The following is a 22,200-nucleotide window of genomic DNA, read 5'->3' as shown; positions in this document are numbered from 1 at the left end:
CTGCTTGTCATATCCTCCATATTAAGAATTGCAAGCCTTTTTCATTCTCCTCTAGTTACCAACTTTATTTAACCTTCTCAGTCTCAACAGATGTCTTCACCTCCAACTTCACTGAGCTCAACTACCTCAACCACCCCTACTCTATCTCAAAATCTTTCTATAGAATTAATTTCCTTTTTCTTCATTACTGTTCACAAATAACAATTCTCTTTCTTGCATCCCTTTTCTATTTCAGTCCCTTCTGTCTCTTCTGTTTTTTTTTTTTCTTCTGTCTCTTCTTGCACCTTCTCTGTTTTGCAAGTATCTCCCCTCTGAGGGCTCCTTTCTCTTCTAGTACAGCTCCTCTCTATTAATTTATATACAGAGTACATCATGAGAAAGGCTGGGCGTGAGGAAGCACAAGCTGGAATCAAGATTGCCAGGAGAAATATCAATAACCTCAGATATGCAGATGACACCACCCTTAATGGCAGAAAATGAAGAACTAAAGAGCCTTTTGATGAAAGTCAAAGAGGAGAGTGCAAAAGTTGGCTTAAAGCTCAACATTCAGAAAATTAAGATCACGGCATCCAGTCCCATCACTTCATGGCAAATAGATGGGGAAACAGCGGCTGACTTTATTTTTCTGGGCTCCAAAATCATTGCAGATGGTGACTGCAGCCATGAACTTAAAAGACGCTTAGTCCTTGGAAGGAAAGTTATGACCAACCTAGATAACATATTCAAAAGCAGAGACATTACTTTGCCAACAAAGATCCATCTAGTCAAGGCTGTGGTTTTTCCAGTAGTTGTGTATGGATGTGAGAGTTGGACTATAAAGAAAGCTGAGCGCCGAAGAATTGATGCTTTTGAACTGTGGTGTTGGAGAAGACTCTTGAGAGTCCCTTGGACTGCAAGGAGATCCAACCAGTCCATCCTAAAGCAGATCAGTCCTGGGTGTTCATTTAAAGGACTGATGTTGAAGCTGAAACTCCAATACTTTGGCCATCTGATGAGAAGAGCTGACTCATTTGAAAAGATCCTGATGCTGGGAAAGATTGAGGGCAAGAGGAAAAGGGGACGACAGAGAATGAGATGGTTGGATGGCATCACCGACTCAATGGACATGGGTTTGCGTGAACTCCAGGAGTTGATGATGGACAGGGAGGCCTGGTGTGCTGCGGTTCATAGGGTCACAAAGAGTCAGACACGACTGAGCGACTGAACTGAATTGAATACACAGGAAGTTAGTTTCTTTTTCCTGTACGTATTCTTTCTTCTCTTCATACCTCTGGTCCTATTACTTCCTCTGTCTGTAAAAGTGCCTTTTTCCACAGGCTCTCAAAGAAATGAATGTTCATAATTTAATCTGTCCTTTACACACTACAATACTGTGTATTCATTATTCCAGGTGATAGGAAAGCATACAGGACATTTCAGAAAGATTCTTGTCAAACAACAGTGAGAGTCCCAGCATTTAAAAGGTTAGTCTTCAGGGCTCTGTAACCTTTTCTTTACTTATTTTTTTGTGTGTAACCTTTTAAATACTGGGACTTTAAAATGTTTTACAAAAGTATTGATTACACTTCCCTGGTGACCCAATAGTTAAGACTGCCTGTGAATGAAGGGGATATGGATTTGACCCCTGGTCCCGGAAGATGCCACATGCCACAGGGCAACTAAACTAGGATCCCGCAACTACTGAAACCCACCCACCGAAACAAGAGAAGCCACCACAACGAGAAGCCCATGTACTACAACCAGAGAGTAGTCCCTGCTCACCACAACTACAGAAAGCCTGAGCACAGCAATGAAGACCCAGCACAGCCAAAAAAAAATTAGAAAATAAAAGTTTCTTAAAAAAAAAAAAATTGATCTACAAAAAAACTGCCCCTATACTACAGATAGTTTGAGATGCTTCCCTCTAGAGGCCACAAAACTAAAAATTCTTGAAGCAGCGATAAAGCCTTGCTGCCTTGGCACGTGACCAGGGAGACGGGCCTGAGGAATGAGAAGGAAACTGCTGGGAAGAGAGCTAGGCCAGTGGGCTGTCCTGGGAAAGGTGTGAGAGGCCATGGAAATGGCCTCTGGATCTTTACTGGGACAGCTAAATAGCAAGAAGAAAGTAAGATTCAGAGGAAGGAAAGGAAGGGGCTGGCCAGCTGGCAGCCTTGGGCTCAGAGGATATTCCTCCAAAGGGAAGGTTTCCTCCAGTTCCAGTTAGTCCTTTTTTTCCAGTAATTTTTTTTCTTAATTTATTTTTAATTGAAGGATAATTGCTTTACAATATTGTGTTGGTTTCTGCCATACATCAACATGAATCAGTCATAGGTATACATTTGTCACCTCCCTCTTGAATCTCCCTCTCATCTCATTATTCTTAAATCAGAAGTTTTTCAGGAATTTTTAGGTTATAGTAACATTCCAAGCTGATGAAAATTATGAAATATCTTCCCAGAAAATTGCACAGGCCCATAGTTTTTAATATAATTGAACTTAAAATTCAATATAATTTTAGGAAATTAAAGAAAACCATTCAGGAGTCCTAAGTTACAAAGTTTTGAATTTAAAAATTTCTTACAGTATACTTAAGAAATTGATTTTTCCCCCTCCTGAGGATGGAGGGGGAGGCAGGGGTTTTGAGGTAGGAGCAAAGAATACTTTGCATCATACAACCTTTTACGCTAGTAGACTCATTACCATGGACATAGCTTTCCAATTAAAATAGAAAAAAAAACTTAAAAACAATTGGCATTCAGGGCAAGTCTCAATCATAGTTTAACATCAGGGAAAGGAGAAAACCCTTGTTCTACAAAATTACCTACCAAACTTTTCTGAAATTCTTCTATCCAAGAAACATATCCATGGACTTCCCTGGTGGTCCAGCGGATAAGAATTCGCCTATCAACGCAGGAGACACCAGTTCAATCCCTGGTCCAGGAAGATTCCACATGTCACAGCGCAACTAAGCCTGCACGCCACAATTACTGAGCCTGCGCATCCTACAGCCCATGCTCCAAAACAAGAAAAGCCACCGCAATGAGAAGCCTGCACATGGTAACTAGAGAGGAACCCCATTCACTGCAATAGAGAAAGCCCAAAGTGTGGCAACAAAGACCCAGTGCAGCCAAAACAAATAAATAACTACAAGGAAAAAAAAAAACAAACCCCAACTGGCTTTAAAAAAAGGAAATCCATTCCAAAGGAGAAGATCCTTAAAAATATAACTTGAATCACTGGTATGAATGAATTTCAGCCTAAATATAAACCTATATCAGATTCTCTATTTTCATGAAGATTATGAAGCAGGCAAACACTGAACCTTAGAGGTCAGAGAGCAGAAGGACATCCAGAAATGAACAGAAAGGAGAAAACTGGGACAGTTGAAACACAATTTGCTAATTTCACAATTGCCTGCAATCTGCTTCCACCCTTGGACACAAAAAACAAACAGCTCTTCAAAGTAATTTCATATCCCACTAGATAAATGTGCCAATATTGTACCTCAAACTATGGCTACAAGCAACTTACAATTCTTTTCCACATAATTGAAGAAGCTAAAGCTTCAGTAGTTGTTTTCTGTATTATGAAGAATAAGTACAAAAGCTAAGGATGGAGCCACATAAAACATTCAAACTTACTTGCAAAATATGTGGTCACACTTTGTAGAGACAGGCTCTTTGATCAACTCCAGACTAGAAAGGTGGGAGGGGGGAGAAAATAAACAAAGGTCAGTAATTCATTTAAAAATAAGTGTATTCTGGGGTCCATTAACCCTGGTGATCCAGTGGTTAAGATTCTGCGCTCCCAATGCAGGGGACTTGGGTTCGATTCCTGGTCGGGAACTAGGTAAGATCCCACAAGCTGTGCAGCGCAGCCAAAAAACAGATAAGGATTTTTTAGTATAAACATGAAGCTATTATTACTCCTAAAAAATAATTTCCTTAACATCATCTAATATATAACTAATGTTCCAATTTCCTTCACTGTCTCATAAAAATTTAATCATTACATCCATTTAAGTCAGGATCCAAACAAGATACACATCCTGCATTTGGTGGATATGTCTCAAGTTTCTTTTCATCTACAGACTTCTCTTTTCCTTCCTTGTCATTTATTTTAAAAACTAGGTCATTTGACCTGTAGAATTTCCCAGATTCTGGATTTTGCTGATTATAACGCTATAATATGGTTTAACTTGTCCCTCTAATCTCTACTTCCTGTAAACGAGGCTTGATCAAAACCAGGTTCAATTTTTGGCGAGAACACTTTACAGATGGTTCTGTGTACTTTTATTACATCACTGTAGGAGGTACATGATGTTTGGTTTGTGATTACTTTGTAAGAACACTGTAAAAAACCCTCACTGAAGAAAATTCAGAAAACAATACACTTACAAAAATAAAGTCTCCAGAAAAGAAAATATATCATCCAAATTGCCATCCCTGCCCATCTAACCACAAAATTTCAAGGCACTCCTGAGATTAATTCATTTAACAATTTATTAAGTATTTATTGTGCTTCTCCTATGTGCAAGTACTGCTCCCAGAGATAGAAATACAGCAGCAAACAAAATAAAGACTGCCCTCATAGAACTTACATTCTAGCTGGGGTAGATAGTTGGTTGAGAAACAAAGATGTATGGGAATAGTGCTAAAAAGAAAAATAAACCAGGATAAGGGGAAAGGGGGTACAGTGTGTTGGGGAGAGGGGTGTATACACAAGGTAGTCAAAAAAGGTCTCATGAAAGGGTGACACTGGTGGACAGCTGAGCAATGTGAGGAAACCAGTTGTGCAAGGGTTGGAAGAACATTTCAGCAGGGGAGCAGAGAAGACAGTCTCTGAGCAGGACCATGCCCAGGGTTTTTGAAGGACAGCGAGTAGGCCAGGGGCCAGGATAGAATGATTAAGGTGGAGATACTAGTGGAAGAGGTCAGAGATGTAGCTGGGGGCCTGAGTAGGGAGGGACCTACAGGCTGTTTTAAGTCTCTGGTGTTTATTCTGAATGAGTGCTTCAGAAACTGATTTTTGGTAAAGTCCAAGCAAAGCATCAAAGAACAAACAGGTAACCTGTGTATGTGATAGGAATGTGGCTCGTTAAATATTTAACATTTTAGAAAGGGATGACAAGAAAAGTTGGGGGACAATAGTCTCTTGTGAAGGTTCGGTAACATAACTCTTGCAATCATGGGGTTTCCGACGCAGCATAGGGCAATGAAAACAAAAATACCAGAGTAAGTCAGAAGACTGGGTTTCTACTGCAATTCTCTTTGTTAGCAGAGTGATCTCAGGCCAACCACTCTACCTGAAGCTCAGTTTCCTTCTCGGTCACCCACTCTACCAATGTCTTAAGGCTATTGTGAGAACAAAAGTAAATGCTACTTGTGAAAATGTTTACAACCTGAGATGATTTGTACCAATGCTAGTATTATTATTGGCACTGAATGTGATTTTAAGAAGAAAAACAACTGGACAAAGAGAATTCTGATTTGTTACCAAATCATTATTCCTCAGATAGGCTAGATAGCAAAAGAAATTCTCAGTAAAAGAGAAACTGGATTTAGCTATGATACCAGATGGCTTTCATTCTCACCACTGACTCAATATTGAAATAATTATATTTCAGTATGGTAATTAAAAACTAAGCTATACAAACATACTGTAAACACAAACTTTGAACAGATGAAAATTCCAATATGTAAAAAGGTAATGACTGATGAAGGAAAAGCCTGGAGAATGGGAATGAAAGAAAAAAAAATGTAAATGTTTTCTTCTAGATCATTATCAGAGTAAATGTTTACTATAAAAGTGATTTGAATTTTTTAAACATTCTTCAAACCTGGAAATATTTTAGGCCTACTTCTACATTTTGAATGTAAATTACTAATTACATTTTAAGCTTCCAACATGGTAAATAATTGGAAAAAGCAGCTAGGTTAGGTTCGAAATACAACCATACCAACCACTAGGATACACACTTTAGCAAACTCTTCCGAAAGTCAAAGAATTTATATATTCATGTAAAAAGTTAGAAAAAAATACCAATTATCAGAAATAAATGCCAATAGTGACTCAGAGGCCAGCAGAAGGAATTTCAGCTTGAGACCTCAAAGAAGATGGAAACCTACCCTACAGCTAACATAAGTAATACTGTTTCCAGTCACAATCAGGAATCATTTATTAAAACATAACTGAAAATTGTAGTTCTGGGCAATGTTTAAAAAAAAAATGAACTAAATATGATTCCCAGCCTACACGTATATGAGTTTAAGGTTTAACAACAACCAAGAATAGTTTTAGTTTAAAAACCCATGTCTATGTCTAATAGAAAACAGATTGAAAAAATAAAAAAAGAGCTGGAAAATACACAACAATTGACTGATAATAATATTTAACATTAACTTTCATTCTCACGTCTTTAATTTTTACTTTATCTGAGATTTTTAATTGATGGATTAATTTGCCAGAATGAGAAAGAATATAATATTATGACTGAGTCTCATGGAAATTGTAAAGTAAATGGACCCAAATACCATATTATTAAGGACTTTTTGATCACTCTCTGTAATTATCACGAGTAAGTTTTATGCTGTTTCAAAAGCAATTTTCCCCCAATTGTCATTTCCTGCTTTCCTGGCTCTGATGGTTCATAAATTTGGCTGTAAAGCTCATTCAGCTTGGGTTCTTGTTTAGCTGAAATGTTGAGGGGCAGGAAAGCGGAAGGTAGGTTACTTATAAATTTTGTTTCTCTCTGAAAACACAACTTGCATTTCTCTCTTTCTTGACTCCAAATATGAAAAACAACTTTCATGAAGAACAAAGGAAAGGTGCAACTTTCCAGATTATTTTTTGAATAATACTCACCACTATCACCATATTAAAAAACTCAACTATATCAAAGAACGAATTTAGTTTATTAACACCTTCAACAAATGTTGACTGAGTGGCTATTATGTCCCAGATGCTGTTCTAACTACTGATGATACAAAGTAAATAAAACAAAAAACCTCTGCCCAGAGTTTATATTCTGTAGGGGTTGAGAAAAAGGATAAATTATACAGAATGTCAGGTAGTAATGAGTTATGAAAAAATTAAGCATTATGGAGGAAAAGGGGATAGAGTATGTTGAGGGTGGGAGTGTTTCAATTTCAAATTAACACTGTCTGCCTCTTTGAAAGATGGTATTTCCATCAAGATTTGTGAGCCATGCAATTACTAGAGGAAGAACGTTGTAGGCAGAGGGAGCAGCAAGCAAAAAAGCTCAGACACAGGAGAATGTCTGAAGATCAGTGAAGAGGACAGAATGACCAGAGAATAAGAGAGAGGGTAATCAATAAACTTTCAAATTTCCTTTCTGGCTTTTCACCAAGAAATTCTGAGATATGGTTTTTAATTTATTTTATAGATTTATTTTAATTTACTTAATAGATACCATTGAGACCATTTAGCCTGGGGTTCATAACCTTTGTTGTACCATAGACTCCTTTCGGCAGCTGATAAAGCTCATGAATCCCCTTCTCACAGTAATGTCTTTAAATACATAAAATACAAGATATAAAATTTCATTAAGAAACTATATAGGAATATAGCTGTATCTATAGGCCTCCAAGGGTCGTGGAGGGTCAGTAAGTTAAGAGCTCCTAAATCTTCACAAAATAACTTTCTGAGGTTGAAAAAAATATTCCATATCTTGACTGGGTTACAAAGACACATACACTTATCTAAAGTCAAAGACTTGTACACTTATGTTCTCTGCATTTCACTGTATGTAAATTATAAGCCTTTAGAATTCTGGTCCCCTCCTTATATTGTAGATGAAGAAAAACAAAGGTTCACTCATAATGTCTAAGAGTGGGGAGGGGCACAATAGGATTGGGGGGTGAGAGGTGTAAGATAGGCTACAAGGATGTAGTACATTGGGATGGACAAAAAGTTTGTTCATGTTTTTCCACATCATCCTACAGGAAAACTGAATGAAGTTTTTGGCCAAACCAACACAACATAGGGAATATAGCCAATCTTTTATAATAATTGTAAATGGAGAGCAATCTTTAAAAATTGTACAAAAAATAAAAATTGTTAAATAAATGAAGGGGTATAAAAGTCAAAGAAACTGGCTAAAGGTTTTGAGGACTTGCAGTATTCTCATTTAAATATACAGGGCTAATTTCAGCCAAAGGTTCTCCCAGGACATACCCACTCACTGACATCAAGCATTTGTGATTTTATATTCCCATTATCAATTATGTCCATTCCAAGTGATAAAGCTGATTACAGAGCTGGATGAAAACTCCAAATATCACTTAAGCTAAACCAGATCCCTGGTTCTACATTGGTAGAACCAATCAAGACACTTTGTGGACATTCAAGACAGGGAGCTGTGTGTGCTGAGGTGACAGAAAGGGAAAGGGAGAGCCCAAGTGGAAAAAACGGAGAAATTTTCTATATTCTTAAAGGTCTTCAGCTAAGAAAAGCAGCAACTTTAATAGCTTAATCCTAACAAACGTTAACAATTTTTCTCCTTACCATCTTAAGGTCAATTCCATTCATTTGCATAGGATATCTTGGATATTCAAGAAGAATCTCAAATTAATAAATTTTCAACTTACCATATTGGACACTCTAAGATTTTCTGCATAGCATTGAGGACATTTTGTACTTCTTCAACATGATCCGCAGATAAATCCATTTCTTCGTGTTCCAATGAACTAAATAAATCACTTTAAAATGGTTATATAAACAACAGTTTAGTTTCATTAAGTGTTATTTAAGATTGGAATGCTTTAGAATCAGACCATAGAACTAATGACCAAAGCCTTATTTTTTAAAAAATTCTAAACGTTTTGTGTAATTAAGACCATTTCAATTCTGTTTGTGCATATCTAGCCTCCAACCATTTCCTTTTGATTTTTTTTCGTTCTCCAAGAAAGGGAAAGCCACAGTGGGGTGACTGACTGGGTGAGTGATGTACCCTCCTATTTCTCCAATCATCACAGTTTTCTTTCTCGTCCTTAAAATAAAAATCAACACCAACCAACGCTCCTAGCCCTGTCCTTCCCCAGATTTTCCCACTGGCCTACACTCAGGATTCTCCTCAGAAACATCGGTACCAGCAGCATCTGGGCCTATGGAGGCTCCTCCCTCTACTTCCTTCTGGCCCCTTCACAGAAACTCACAAGAATCATGTTCTTAAGGGCTCTGCCTCGCACAAAGGCCTTTCTCTTCCTCTTCCCAGATACAGTCCTGCCCCCGTTTTCCCTCAGGGTCCCTTTCTCAAATATACCAGCTCGTCTTTTTATACCACGTCGTCCCCCTCAGGACCCATCAGGATTCCCCCTAGGACACACCCTGCCCCCGCCCTTATCATCTGCACCTCCCCCTAGATCCCGTGACCCACAAATAGACCCTTTCCCCACGACTTCCCCAGATTCAACATCTTAGGCTTCTCAGGTTCCACCTTCCGCCCGCCCCCCGCCCGATAACATCCGTCTTGCTCGCCTTCAGGAGTCACCTCTCCCCGGCTCTCCCCACACCTGTTTACTGCCCCAGAGCACCCCACGGGCCGCTCTCCCTTCCCCACCGTTCTCTCACCTTTTACCCAGAACAAGAGGTCCGGGCTTCCTAGGCCCAGAGGCCCAGTTCTCTGAAAGAGCCCCCGGACAGTCCTGGGTCCCGAGAGCTCAAACCGCGCAGTCTCAGTTTCAACTAATCCGTAATTCCCGCGCTTTACTGTTGCCACGGAAACCGGCGGCTGCCGCGAGCGAGAGCCTCTCAGAACGCAAGAACCGGACGCGTAACTGAAGGGCGGAGCAGAAAGTGCTGAGTCTCTCGGGGGCTCCCGATTGGTTATCCATTCTTTCCCTATTTACGTAGTTAGAAAGAGACGGAAGAGACCAAGTTCTCCCGGAGTTTTCTAATAGGCGCCCTCCCTCTCACTTCTACGCTTCCAGTTGAGGGTTATTACGTCACAGTAATTGCTGTACTAAGGTCGAGATCGCTCCCTGGACCCCGAATATGAGCGCATGATAGTGCCTAAAGCAGTCGCAGGAGAGGCCCAGCTCCCTCACCCTTTCCGCCGCAATGGGAGTTTCAAGTTTAGGTAAATAGGGTTGTGAGGGGAAAACTACGATTTCCAGCATGCATTGCGGATCAAAAGGCCTTGGCCACAGTGTTCCTTGGAAACTGTAGTCTTATGGAGAGGAACTTCCGATACGGGAGGCAGACACGAGTCTAACAACTCAGTTGATAAACTGAAGAGCTTCGCGCTTTTATGCATGTCAACAGATATGGATTGGAGTGTTATGTTTTCGTATATCGAGTAAAGAACCTACAAGTCCTAGTAAGACTACAGTCCCCATCCAGCCCCGCGAATCTCCAGCAAGTCGTTCTCTAAGGTCGGTGACCTAAAGAAATGCAACGGGCGCGTTTTTTACCTGGGAAGGGGAAATCATCCGGGGCCCCGGCCCACGGCTGCGCACTCCCAGTTCCGCCCCTGTGCCCCGTGTTTGTTATTGTTGTGAGGGTCAAGCTCCTCTTGCCCCGCCCCCGCAAACTTATCTTCGACCAATCAGTGGGGCTGTAGTTTTGAGGGACACTTGGTAAGAACCAATCATCTTGTCGAAAACTCAGATAACCTGGGGACTGGGCCCTGTCTCTGTCCGCCATGTTAGATTCACTCCGCAGGGGATAGCAGGAGAGCTGGCAGCCTAAGGTTCTTGCATTGGTCTTCGGCAGGCGCCCCCCGGGGGCGGAAAGCTGGTAAGGAAACAACTGCGGTTACCTAGGGGTGGTGTCACGTCTCACTGAGAGGACTTGGGGAAGTTCACGGGAGGAAGCCTCCAAAGGAGAGGGGCGATTTCTTCCGTGACTTGGACAACCGATCTTTCAGTGGCCGGATGGGAGAGCCGTTCGTGTTCTGAGGGGCCGAGGGGGCGGATACCACAGGAGGGACGGAGGGTCCGTGGTTCAGAACTCCTAGCTTCTGGTGAAGGACGCCGAAACTCCCCAGGACAAAAAAGGCCTGGGCAAAGGAAACGAGAGAGTCCTCGGGGTGGTGACACTGTCTTCGGGACAAGGAGTGCTAGGAAACGATAACTGGAAGACTAGGATGAAGTCTGCAAGAGAAAAAAAAGATGACATTGCCCATACAGCTTCCTCACTCCCCCTCATCCCACTTTTGGGGAACCTCACAAGGAAGTCTCCTTGTTCAGGGACCTCTGGTATTGGAAAGGCACCGTTTTTCCTTTTTATGGAACACAGCTTTCAGGTCACACATTTTAACTCCAGGATAGGCCTCAGCTGGAGACAGTAATCAAAGCTCAGGTTCCAGGTCAACTTCATTAAAGGGATGTTTGAGATCCTGGAAAAATCCACTTAGAGGAAAAGCTGACTTGTGCCAGGGAAAGCTGAGCCAGAGCATGAATTTAATATAATCCAGTTAATGAAAGGTGAAGGCCCAGGCCCCAGCTACCTGACTTGACTGACTACAGTGACAGAGGACACTAACCACAGCTTTGGTATTTTCACAAGTTGAAGACTAATGCTCTTGCTGAAAGAATTTCACATCCAAGGCAAATAAATAGGCGACTCTTTATGAAGACCAGGCTATAGTCCAGCTAAACTAGAATCTCCCACTTCCTGTTTTCACCTCCCTAGTCAGCCAGCTGGATGAGCTCCAAAGTATCTGAACTTATTTCCAGTTGTGTAATTTGAGAAAGAGGGAAGAAGGTTAGCTTCCTTTTGGATTCTCAAAAGTGTGAAATTGTGTTTCTCAGAAGTTGAAAACTGAGAAATGTGTTTTAGAAGATCCAATTGGCAGAATGAATTAGTCAGTCACCCCGATTTTTTTGCCCAGGATTCTGGGGTGTTGACAAGAGTTTTGTCCAAATTTTAAGGACCCCAAGAATTACATTCTGGGGATGCAGCAGGATTGGTGCCAGAAACTATTTTGATAATGCTCTTGGCTCTAGGTGGAGACAGAGATTGGAAAAAGTTGGGGGATGTTTGTGTTTATATTTACAAAAAAATCCCCCCAAATCCCTGATTCTCAGAGTTCAAGGTCCTTTTTAATGACAGTCTCACAGTTGTATTGTTTCACAGGGCAGTTCATTATACTGTGGAAAATAGCACTATGTCACATTCTGAAGGCTGATTTATATAATAATAACTTTCATGTTTAAGTACTGTTTTCGAAGAACCAGCATACACATTTTTACTTAATCCTTATGATAGCATTGTGAGGTTAGCAAAATGGAGATCTCAGGCTTATTTTACAGGTTCAGAAACCTGAAGCTCAGAGTTTAAATGACCTGCTCACACTTACATGGCTAGTAATGTGCCAGAGCTGTCTGGAATCCAGCTCTTCTAAATCACTTTGCTCCCTCCCTTCTTCACTGTAAACTCCTGAGACTTAATCTTGGTCCTCTGCAGTGTCTGTGCCTGGAGCAGAATCTGAATCTGTAGATGCTTAGTCAGGATTCATTAATGAATATGTTTAAAAAAAAATATGAAACATGAAAAGGCTGTTCTTTTACATTACAACTTACGTTTAGATTTAAACTTTTTTATAAAGTCATAAAAAACAGTCTAACAATTTGTACGTAAAATTCTTTGAGAGGTAAAACCCTTAATTATTTTATGGATAAAATGATGGCTGTCAAATAATCCAGTAGAAGGACTTCCCTGGCAGTCCAGTGGTTAAGACTCCACGCTCCCAATGCAGGGGACAAGATTTGATCCCTGGTTGGGGAACTGAGATCCTGCATGTGGCATGATGTGGCCAAGAAATAAAAACAATAATAATAAAATAATCTGGTAGGAAAAGGGCATTGCTATAACAAGATTAGTTCTGAGTTGCTGGTAATTATGAAGACAGTTGATGGGTCTTTCAGGGGTCATTGTATATTTATCTCTTTTCTTTTGTAAAGGTTTAAATTTTCCCATAATAGTTAGATTTTAAACATTAGTTGACTATAGTCAATCCATATTGGGGGTATGGAAGAGTATAGATGAAATGAGGGTAACTTTGAGTTGATCATTATAGTTAGATCATCACTATTCTCCACTTTTGTGTGTATTTGAAAGTCTCCATCAAAGAAAAAAGTAGACTGCCCCTCCCCCCCAAAAAAGAACTTGAATAAAGGATGTTGAGTGCTACACCTGTGTAGTTTCTTGGCTAGTGTTTCAGCCTCTAAATTGTTAAAATAGATCTAATAGAGACCCTAGGTTGCTCAGTTTAGGAAAAGGCATCTTTTCCAAGAAAAATGTATTAGAACATCTCTTTCAAGCTTTAGGAATATAAATTCCCCAAGGGTAGAGTCCTACCCTTACTCATCCTGGTATCCTACCGGTAGATATGTAACAGCAGGTATGTGTTTAATTAAGCAGTCATCATAAAGTTCATAAAATCCAAAGGATTTTACAAATGTTAGATGATTTCTATGAATGTGACCAAAATTTACATTCTCTTTGCAAACATATGGCAATGAGATTTGTTTTAAACCACTTATTAGACTATTTTGTAAATAGCAGAAGAGCAGGGACATTATCTTCTCATCCACTGCTGTGTCCTCCTAGCCTAGCCCATATTAGGTCCTCACAGATACTAGCTGACTGAATGTTTATGCATTTACAGAACCTGTCTAATGTGTTTTCTCTCCCTCACCCATCCTGTCTTTTCTAGCCCCACAACATGGAACCACAGGTTACACTAAATGTGACTTTTAAAAATGAAACTCAAAGCTTTCTAGTTTCTGACCCAGAAAATACAACTTGGGCTGATGTGGAAGCTATGGTAAGTGTTATTTTGTTTTGTTTCTTCATCCTTTAAGCAGGAATATTTTCCCCTAAAGTAGTTATTTTTAGCCATGCTTCTTAGCTGTAAAGTCTGTCATACTTACCATTTCTGAACCTTTTGGAAAATAATTTTTGTCAAGGGTTCGGTGTTCATATAGATGTACCTGATAGAGGAAACAAATTCATCTTGAAGAGTTTAGAAAGGAAAGGTAAAACTATTTTTTTAAGTGAAATAGGACTTAGAAATTCTTTCCTTGTAGATACAGCCTAAGGAATGAATTGGTGTGGGCCCCACCCTAACCAGGCCTCAGGTTAACATTCTCTTGATTGAGAGCAGATAGGTTACTGTGGGTTTTGAACCACCAAAGATACAATTTGTGTTTCTCAAGATCTGATCAGTTGCTTTTATTGGTAGGTCAAGAGGATGAGTGTCTCAGAGTTGAGCAGGAAAACTGCCACAGATGTTCACACAGCAGCTCATTCTGTTCCTTTTGTTGTTACTGGTAGTGCCTTTCCTCCTCTACGTTTGCCCTTTGTTCTGTTTTTGTTTGATTTGCGATAGTAAATGTTTTACTTCCTGTGTAACTGTGTTTGTCTAATGAAACGCTTTGGTTAAAAACCTACTTTTACCAGGTTATGTGTTATGGTAAGACATGGTGGAGAGACCTCAAAAGATGATCTGATCTAGTCCTCTGTCTTCCGGGAAAGATTTCTTTATATTTACTTATACTGCCTGGACAGATGATTATCCAGAAAGTTGGAGCTTGTTTGTCAAATGATCTGAAAATCAAAAACAGCTATCTTTTTTTCCTAATAGTTAAATGGGCTGACAGCTTGCCTTTTTTCTTTATGGTAAATTTTAAATTATAAAAGTATAATATGTGCCTGTTATAAGAAATGAAACAATCCAGATATATATAATGAAAAGATTAATATCCCTCCACTCCCCTCACCCTTCACCCACTATTTCAACCTCTTTAGGAGTAATCAGTGTTAACAGCCCTGTATGTACTCTTGGTTGCGGCATGTGGGATCTAGTTCCCTGACCAGGGATCGAATCCAGGTCCCCTACATTGGGAGCGTGGAATCTTAGCCACTGGACCACGAGGGCAGTCCCTGTCCATCCTTTATATTATGATTTCTAGGGTTCTATTGCAACCTGCCTTTTTGATAACTTGATCATATAGTGTGAACATTTTATTTGCAGGTAAAAGTTTCGTTTGATCTGAACACTGTTCAAATAAAATATTTGGATGAGGAAAATGAAGAGGTAAAGTATATTATAGTACCCATGACCAGGTATCCAGAATGAGGATCTTATTTCTCAAGAGGGATATGGTGTTCAAAAATATCAGAGTACTGTTTATCTCATTTGTGTAAGCATTTAAATATATTTGATAATTGCATGTTCTAAGCCAACTTGTGGCATCTGAAATGGAGTTGAGAAATAGGAAAGCAACATTGAAGAAGAAAATCTGAGAGATAACTTTTAAAACTACATAGTGATCTTATGTTCAACTATATCACAAGCTGCTATTTAGTCTATAATAATAAAAAATAATGGCAAACCCTCATTGAGTGCTTATAACGTGTCACACTAACAACAATACTATATGTGTATACACTATTATCATCATTTCTGTTCTACTCATGAGGAAACTGAGGCACAGTTTCAGTAACCTCGCCTAAAAGAGCAAAAACTTGGAAGTAGTAGAGTTAGGGTACCATTCATACCCTCTGATACACATACTTCATACTTTCTGGCTCCAAAGCCCAGGCTCCTAGCCACTATACCATGCTGCTTCTCAGTGGACCTAAAATAAAGGTAGGTGTAATAGTTAAGCAATAAAATTAATTATTCACAGTTAGTTCAGGTACTGGAAAAGTGGAACGGCTAACCTAGATTTTGCATATGTCCTGTGAGGCTGGATATGCTGAATTGCTCAGTTGATGAGAGGCTTATAATTCACTGTTGTTTTTTTTACTTACAGGTATCCATCAACAGTCAAGGTGAGTCCCTAAGAAAACCTATTGAGCTTTATTTAAAAATCTTAATCTGATCATGGGCATTAGTCTTTCCATTTACACTCAAATCTTGTTGCAGTAATAGAGTAGAATTTGGGATAAATGCACTCATTTACCTATGGGCATTAGATTCATGGCAAATTTTTATTTTTTTAGCAGTTTTTGTGTGTAGGTTGGTACCTTGATTGGACCCAAAGGACCTCTTTAATGAGAGGTTCTCTTATATTTAAGATGCTAATCTTTTGAAAATACACTTCCCAGTTCAACACATTTAACTTGTTATCCTGGTATTGCTTTTTTCCTTGACTTGGTGTATGTGTTAAAGTCCATGTATAAATAAGATGGTTGTTCAGAACATGGGTGCATTTTCCATAGGAACAATGTTATATTTTTAACTGGCTGAAATGATAGTATTAACATTATCCTTGAACTTTCTTGAGTCCTGAGCTTTGTTAAACCTAGTGTAAGGGAACTAGATTGAGTTTTTGTAATTGGAAGGCTCCGGTAGCAAAGAGAGAAGGATTTAAGTGGGAGAACTAATCTGCAAGTAGCTTCTATTTATGACAGCATGAGAAGGGAGTTTGTCAGCTAAAAGGTAGTAGCTGTTTGTGTATAACAATTGTAAGCTAAAAAATTTTTTTTTGTAAGCTAAGAATTTTTAAAAGTAAGAATTTACTATACTTAATTGAATCTTTTGGGCTGGTTAAAAAAAAATCACAGTATGTATTTTTGTCCTTCTAGGAGAATATGAAGAAGCACTTAAGGTAATGATTATTTCATCTTATTTTCAAATAATTCAAAAAATATTTATGGACTAAAACTTGAGCCTGAATTCCGTTAGCCATGGAGAGAAACTAGTGACTGTAAACACAGCAAAACCCATTTTTAGGGAGACTGGGTTGAGTTTGGCATACCACGCAACAAAAGGTACATCCTAACGTAAAGATTCTTTCTGTTGATCATGGCATCTCATATTGCTGATCTCGAAGCCACCATCCTGGCATTTCAGAATTCAAAAAACTCCGGATTGATGCTTTCTGATTCATACTTTTCATCTCCTTGCTTCACTTTGTTCCCTGTGGAATATTACACTATAATGTGGAAGAATTTAAGGTATAACCACGCAGTTACAACTAGCCTCTTGTTTGTCAGTGATCAATGAGAGCATTCCTCAAGGTCACTTATTTAAGGTGTGCTAAGCTGACGTTTCATTGACTATCCTTTTTGAACTTCTAATCCAGATTAAGTCATTTTCCATATCACTTTTGGTCTAGGGAGAGAAGAAAGGAAAGGCAAGATTTTTTTTTTAAATCAGGAGCTGGATTTACCCTTCCCAGTTCATGGTCAAAACTACTGTTCTGGGTGCCACTTGTTTCAAAAATTTAGCCAATTTTTTCTTGTTTTTTTACTGAGAAATCTTTATTTCCCAGCCAGTCTCTTGGTTTTAGATATCCATGTCCTCTCCTGGTTTCTCATAGTTGAAATACCCATCTGTGTTAAGAATTTCTCATGCTTTATAATTTCTCTCTGCCCCAGTTTTCATGCGGTCTTCCTGTTTGCTCTTTGCTTTTAAGCTGTTCTCACATGATGTTCCCTAACACCCCTTTACTGTTCTTCAACTCTTCCAGCTTTTCAGTTTCCCAATTCTCAGAAGCTACAGTAGTTTCACTAAAAAAGTCTTTTTAAAACTTCAGAATTCCTCTACCTTTCCCACATTCACTATTTTACCCATTCAGTCAGAAATCTTGGATATCAGGAGTCTAGAGTTTATATAAGCCTGTCTTGCCCTAGGAAGCAAGACTTCTTTTATATGCATAGTTTTTACATAATTACTATATAATACTTAAAATCCCACATTTATATTTTGACACAGTTTGATTATACTTGTTTCTTGAGCAATTTTTTTCACAGACTCTACCAAGTATTTTAGAAAAAGCTTCTTGGTTTCTGGCCTAGAATAGGAGTTGACAAACTACACCTGGTGAGCTGGTTGTGTCTGTCTGTGTGTGTGCGCACGTGCATGTGCGCATCAGTTCAGTCGCTCAGTCACGTCCAACGCTTTGTGACCCCGTGGACTGCAGCACTCCAGGCTTCCCTGTCCATCACCAACTCCCGGAGCTTACTCAAACTCATGTCCATTGAGTCCGTGATGTCATCCAACTATTTCATCCTCTGTCGTCTCTTCTCCTCCTGCCTTCAATCTTCCCAGCGTTGAGGTCTTCTCCAGTGAGTCAGTTCTTCGCATCAGGTGGCCAAAGTATTGGAGTGTCAGCTTCAGCATCAGTCCTTCCAATGAAGATTCAGGACTGATTTCCTTTTGGATGGACTGATTGGATCTCCTTGCAGTCCAAGGGACTCTTCAAGAGTCTTCTCCAATACCACAGTTCAAAAGCATCAATTCTTCGGTGCTCAGCTTTCTTTATGATCCAGCTCTCAAATCTATACATGACTACTGGAAAAACCATTGACTAGATGGACCTTTGTCAGCAAAGTAATGTCTCTGCTTTTTAATATGCTGTCTAGGTTTGAAAAGCTAGAAAATATAGCTTTTCTTCCAAGGACCAAGCATCTTTTAATTTCATGGCTGTGGTCACCATCTGCAGTGATTTTGGAGCCCCCAAAAATAAAGTCTTTCACTGTTTGCATTGTTTCCCCATCTGTTTGCCATGAAGTGATGGAACTGGATTCCATGATCTTAGCTTTCTGAATGTTGACTTCTAAGCCAACTTTTTCACTCTCTTTCACTTTCATTAAGAGGCTGTTTAGTTCTTCTTCACTTTCTGCCATAAGGGTGGTGTCATCTGCATATCTGAGATTATTGATATTTCTCCCAGCAATCGCGATTCTAGCTTATGCTTCATCCAGCCCAGCACTTCACATGATATACTCTGCATATAAGTTAAATAAGCAGAGTGACAGTGTACATCACCTAAATGTACTCCTTTCCCAATTTCTCTGTTGTTCCATATCGAGTTCTAACTGTTGCTTCTTGACCTCCATAAAGATTTCTCAGGAGGCAGGTCAGGTGGTCTGCTATTCCCGTTTAAGAATTTTCCACAGTTTGTTGTGATCCACACAGTCAAAGGTTTGGTATAGTCAGTAAAGCAGGAGTAGATGTTTTTCTGGAACTCTCTTGCTTTTTCGATGATCCAACATGTTGGCAATATGATCTCTGGTTCCTCTGCCTTTGGATAAGGCAATGGCACCCCACTCCAGTACTCTTGCCTGGAAAATCCAATGGATGGAGGAGCCTGGTGGGCTGCAGTACATGGGGTCGCTAAGAGTCGGACACGACTGAGCGACTTCACTTTCTCTTTTCACTTTCATGCATTGGAGAATGAAATGGCAACCCACTCCAGTGTTCTTGCCTGGAGAATCCCAGGGACGTGGAAGCCTGGTGGGCTGTTGTCTATGGGGTCACACAGAGTCCGACACGACTGAAGTGACTTAGCATCCTCTGCCTTTTCTAAGTGTGTGTGTGTGTGTGTATATATATATATATATATAACAAAAATTTTTGTGAACATTGTATTTCATCTGAATTTAAATGATAAAAGTATTATACCTGTCACTCAACTAAAAGGTTCTTTCAGTTCTCCAGGCTAGCCTTCCTTCAGAGGTAAATAAATAAGAAATAGATCACCTCACGCCTGTCAAAATGACTATCATCAGGAGGGTCACAAATAACAAATGATGGCAGGTCTGTGGAGAAAAGAGAACACTTGTACACTGTTGGTGGGTATGTAAATTTGATGTGGCCACTATGAAAAACAGTTTGGATGTTCCTCAAGACACTAAAAATACAACTACTGTATGACCCAGCAATTTTACTACTGAGTATATATACAAAGGAAATGAAGATACTAATTTGAAAAGATGTATGCACCCAATGTTCACAGCAGCATTATTTATACTAGTCTAGATATGGAAGCAACCTAAATGTCCATCAACAGACGAATGGATAAAGATGTGTACACACACCCACAGTAAGTTGTTGTTTAGTTACTAAGTCATGTCTGACTCTTTTGCAACCCCATGGATTGTAACCTTTCAGGCTCCTCTGTCCATTAGATTTCCCAGGCAAGAATACTGGAGTGGGTTGCCATTTCCTCCAAGGGATCTTCCTGACCCAGGGATCGAATAAACATCTCCTGCATTGGCAGGTGGATATCACTGAGCCACCAGGGAAGTCCAGGAATACTAGTCAGCCATAAAAAAGAATGAAGTTTTGCCATTTACAATAATATGAATGTAGCTTAGTGAAATAGATCAGGAAGAGAAAGGCAAATACTGTATGTTGTCATATATGTGGAATCTAAAAAGTAAAATGTGAATATAACAAAAAAGAAACAAACTTACTAATACAGAAAACAAACTAATGGTTACCAGTAGGGAAGGACAAAAAAGGGTTAGAGGATTTAGAGATGCAAGCTATTATATGTAAAATAAATAAGCTACAAGGAATGGAGAATTTAGCCATATCATATTTTATCATAACTATAAATGGAATATGATCTTTAAAAATTATGAATTACTAGGTTATATACCTGAAAGTATATAGTATTATAAATCAACCATACCTCAGTTAAAAAAAGAAAGGAGGGACTTTCTGAAGGTCCAGTGGTTAAGCCACCACACTTCTGAAAGAGGGGGCTCACGTTCAGTCCCTGGATGGGGAACTAAGATCCCACATGCCCTGCAGCTTGGACAAAAATAAAAAGTGAAAGGAAGAAAAGGAATCATGTATTTAGATGTAATTTGTTTTTATAAAACCAGTGTTTGAACGTTTTCAGTATAGCTTAGCAGTCCAGTTTCTGTTGACAAATTTAGTTCAGGGTTAGGAGGGATAGTACATACCCGAACTCAATAGCCAACAGATATCTTAATCCTTTCCACCAGAAAGTACTGGTGGAAATTCCCAAGTGGTCCAGTGGTTAGGACTCTGAGCTTTCACCGTGGAGGGCACAGGTTATCTTGTTAGGGAACTAAGACCTATAAGCTGCATGGTGCAGCCAAAAAAAAAATAAAGATACTGGCCTTTTTAGTAAAGCCTTAGAGCTTCTTCTCTCCTATTTCCTCCTAATTCTTGTTCTTTAATAGCACAGTTATCTTGTTCACATTCTTCCTGTGCTTTAAAATTATTTTTTAAATTATTATTTTTTGGTTGCACTGGGGTTTTGTTGCTGCATGGGGGCTGTCTCTGTTTCCAGGGGGCTACTCTTGGTTGCACAGGCTTCTCATTGCAGTGGCTTCTCTTGTTGCAGTGCACAGGCTCTAGGCATGGGCATGGTAGTTGTGGCACACAGGCTTAGTTGCCCCATGGCATTGTGGGATCTTCCCGGACCAGGAATTGAACCTGTGCCCTGTGCATTGGCAGGTGGATTCTTATCCATTGTACCAGGGAAGTCCCTCTTCCTGTGTTTTTTGGTATGATGTTTTCTTTTAATTAATATTTTTCTTTGAAATAGCAGGAGGGTTTACTCTTATGCTACATTGTTCTTCTGGCTGAGACTGCGCAAAGCTCAGAGTTCTTCAGACAAAGCCTGACCAGTACTACATTGTTCTAGCAAATGTTGATCTACTCATTCTTCTGACAAAGGATGGTCAACTTCTAGTTCTGACAAGGACTGGTAACTTTTCTAGGTTGCTTCCTGAATCTTTCCTCTTTAGCTAATTAGAGATATTTCAAATGATCAGGATATAAATCTGTAAATTGAGATTCCTTTGAGGTTTAAGCCTTCATCTTCTGCCATAGCAATTTCTTACTATGTTGCTGACTTTTTAGTTTTCTTCAAAATGTAAAGCTTTCCCTTGCTAGGAAAGGAGCTTTCCTTGTGAACTTTCCCCACAGAGGTCTATAGATGATTGGTGGTTGGGTCACCACGTTTTCTGTTTCAGGTTCTTATTTCTGAATCCGACTGGTAAAACTCATTTGCCGTATGTCCCAAAACTCCTTATTCGCCACCTTGCTGCTGACCTCACCCTGGCCACATATTTAAAGTTTTATTAGAACACAGTCATGCCCGTTCATCGTGTTTTGTCTCTGGCTACCTTTGTGCCACAATGGCGGAGTTGAGTAGTTGTAGCAGAAATTGAATGGCCTACAAGCCTAAAATATTTATTATATGGCCCTTTAAGAAAGTTTGTTGAACAACAAGAACCTCCTGTATAGCACGGAGAACTATATTCAATGTCTTATAGTAACCTATTATGGACAAGAAACTTGAAAAAGTGTGTGTGTATATGTATTGCAATCACTTTGCTCTACACCTGACCTGAGTCATTGTAAATCCACTATACTTCAGTTAAAGAAAAAAAAGAAATTTTGCTGTTCCCTGACCTAAGATAAGAGCTTTCAGATGTTTTGGCCACAGAGTGCTGTTTCTAAGTGGAATCTTAAGA

General features: G+C 39.5%; 2 protein-coding genes across 22 annotated transcripts in view; one reads left to right on the top strand and one right to left on the bottom strand.

The window, feature by feature from the left end:
- BRCA1 (BRCA1 DNA repair associated) overlaps positions 1–10,634 on the bottom strand; it is a 72,154-nt gene extending 61,520 nt beyond the window's left edge. For 3 of the 14 annotated variants that reach the window (XM_086357512.1, XM_086357514.1, XM_086357516.1), the window contains exons 1-4: positions 10,413–10,474; positions 9,571–9,840; positions 8,589–8,699; positions 3,621–3,674 (exon numbers count right to left, since the gene is read on the bottom strand). In XM_086357512.1, coding sequence (XP_086213638.1) covers positions 3,621–3,674; positions 8,589–8,668 — 134 coding nt within the window. In that variant the 5' untranslated portion in view covers positions 8,669–8,699; positions 9,571–9,840; positions 10,413–10,474. Of the gene's footprint in view, positions 1–2,804; positions 2,917–3,620; positions 3,675–8,588; positions 8,700–9,570; positions 9,841–10,412 lie in introns of those variants that run through there. The other 11 variants (XM_086357521.1, XM_086357522.1, XM_086357511.1 and 8 more) reach the window with 7 other exon arrangements.
- The window catches only part of NBR1 (NBR1 autophagy cargo receptor), a 29,035-nt gene continuing 16,824 nt past the window's right edge, over positions 9,990–22,200 (top strand). For 7 of the 8 annotated variants that reach the window (XM_086357530.1, XM_086357528.1, XM_086357526.1 and 4 more), the window contains exons 1-5: positions 10,636–10,737; positions 13,661–13,771; positions 14,981–15,043; positions 15,765–15,783; positions 16,540–16,562. In XM_086357530.1, coding sequence (XP_086213656.1) covers positions 13,670–13,771; positions 14,981–15,043; positions 15,765–15,783; positions 16,540–16,562 — 207 coding nt within the window. In that variant the 5' untranslated portion in view covers positions 10,636–10,737; positions 13,661–13,669. Of the gene's footprint in view, positions 10,374–10,635; positions 10,738–13,660; positions 13,772–14,980; positions 15,044–15,764; positions 15,784–16,539; positions 16,563–22,200 lie in introns of those variants that run through there. The other variant, XM_086357525.1, reaches the window with a different exon arrangement.

Source organism: Bos grunniens, chromosome 19 (genome assembly GCF_055505025.1).
Source record: "Bos grunniens cultivar Pamir isolate PY7600 chromosome 19, Bosgru_T2T1.0, whole genome shotgun sequence".
Lineage (NCBI taxonomy): Eukaryota > Metazoa > Chordata > Mammalia > Artiodactyla > Bovidae > Bos > Bos grunniens.
Note: the sequence above shows the minus strand (reverse complement) of the source record. Positions and strands in the feature narration are given on the sequence as shown.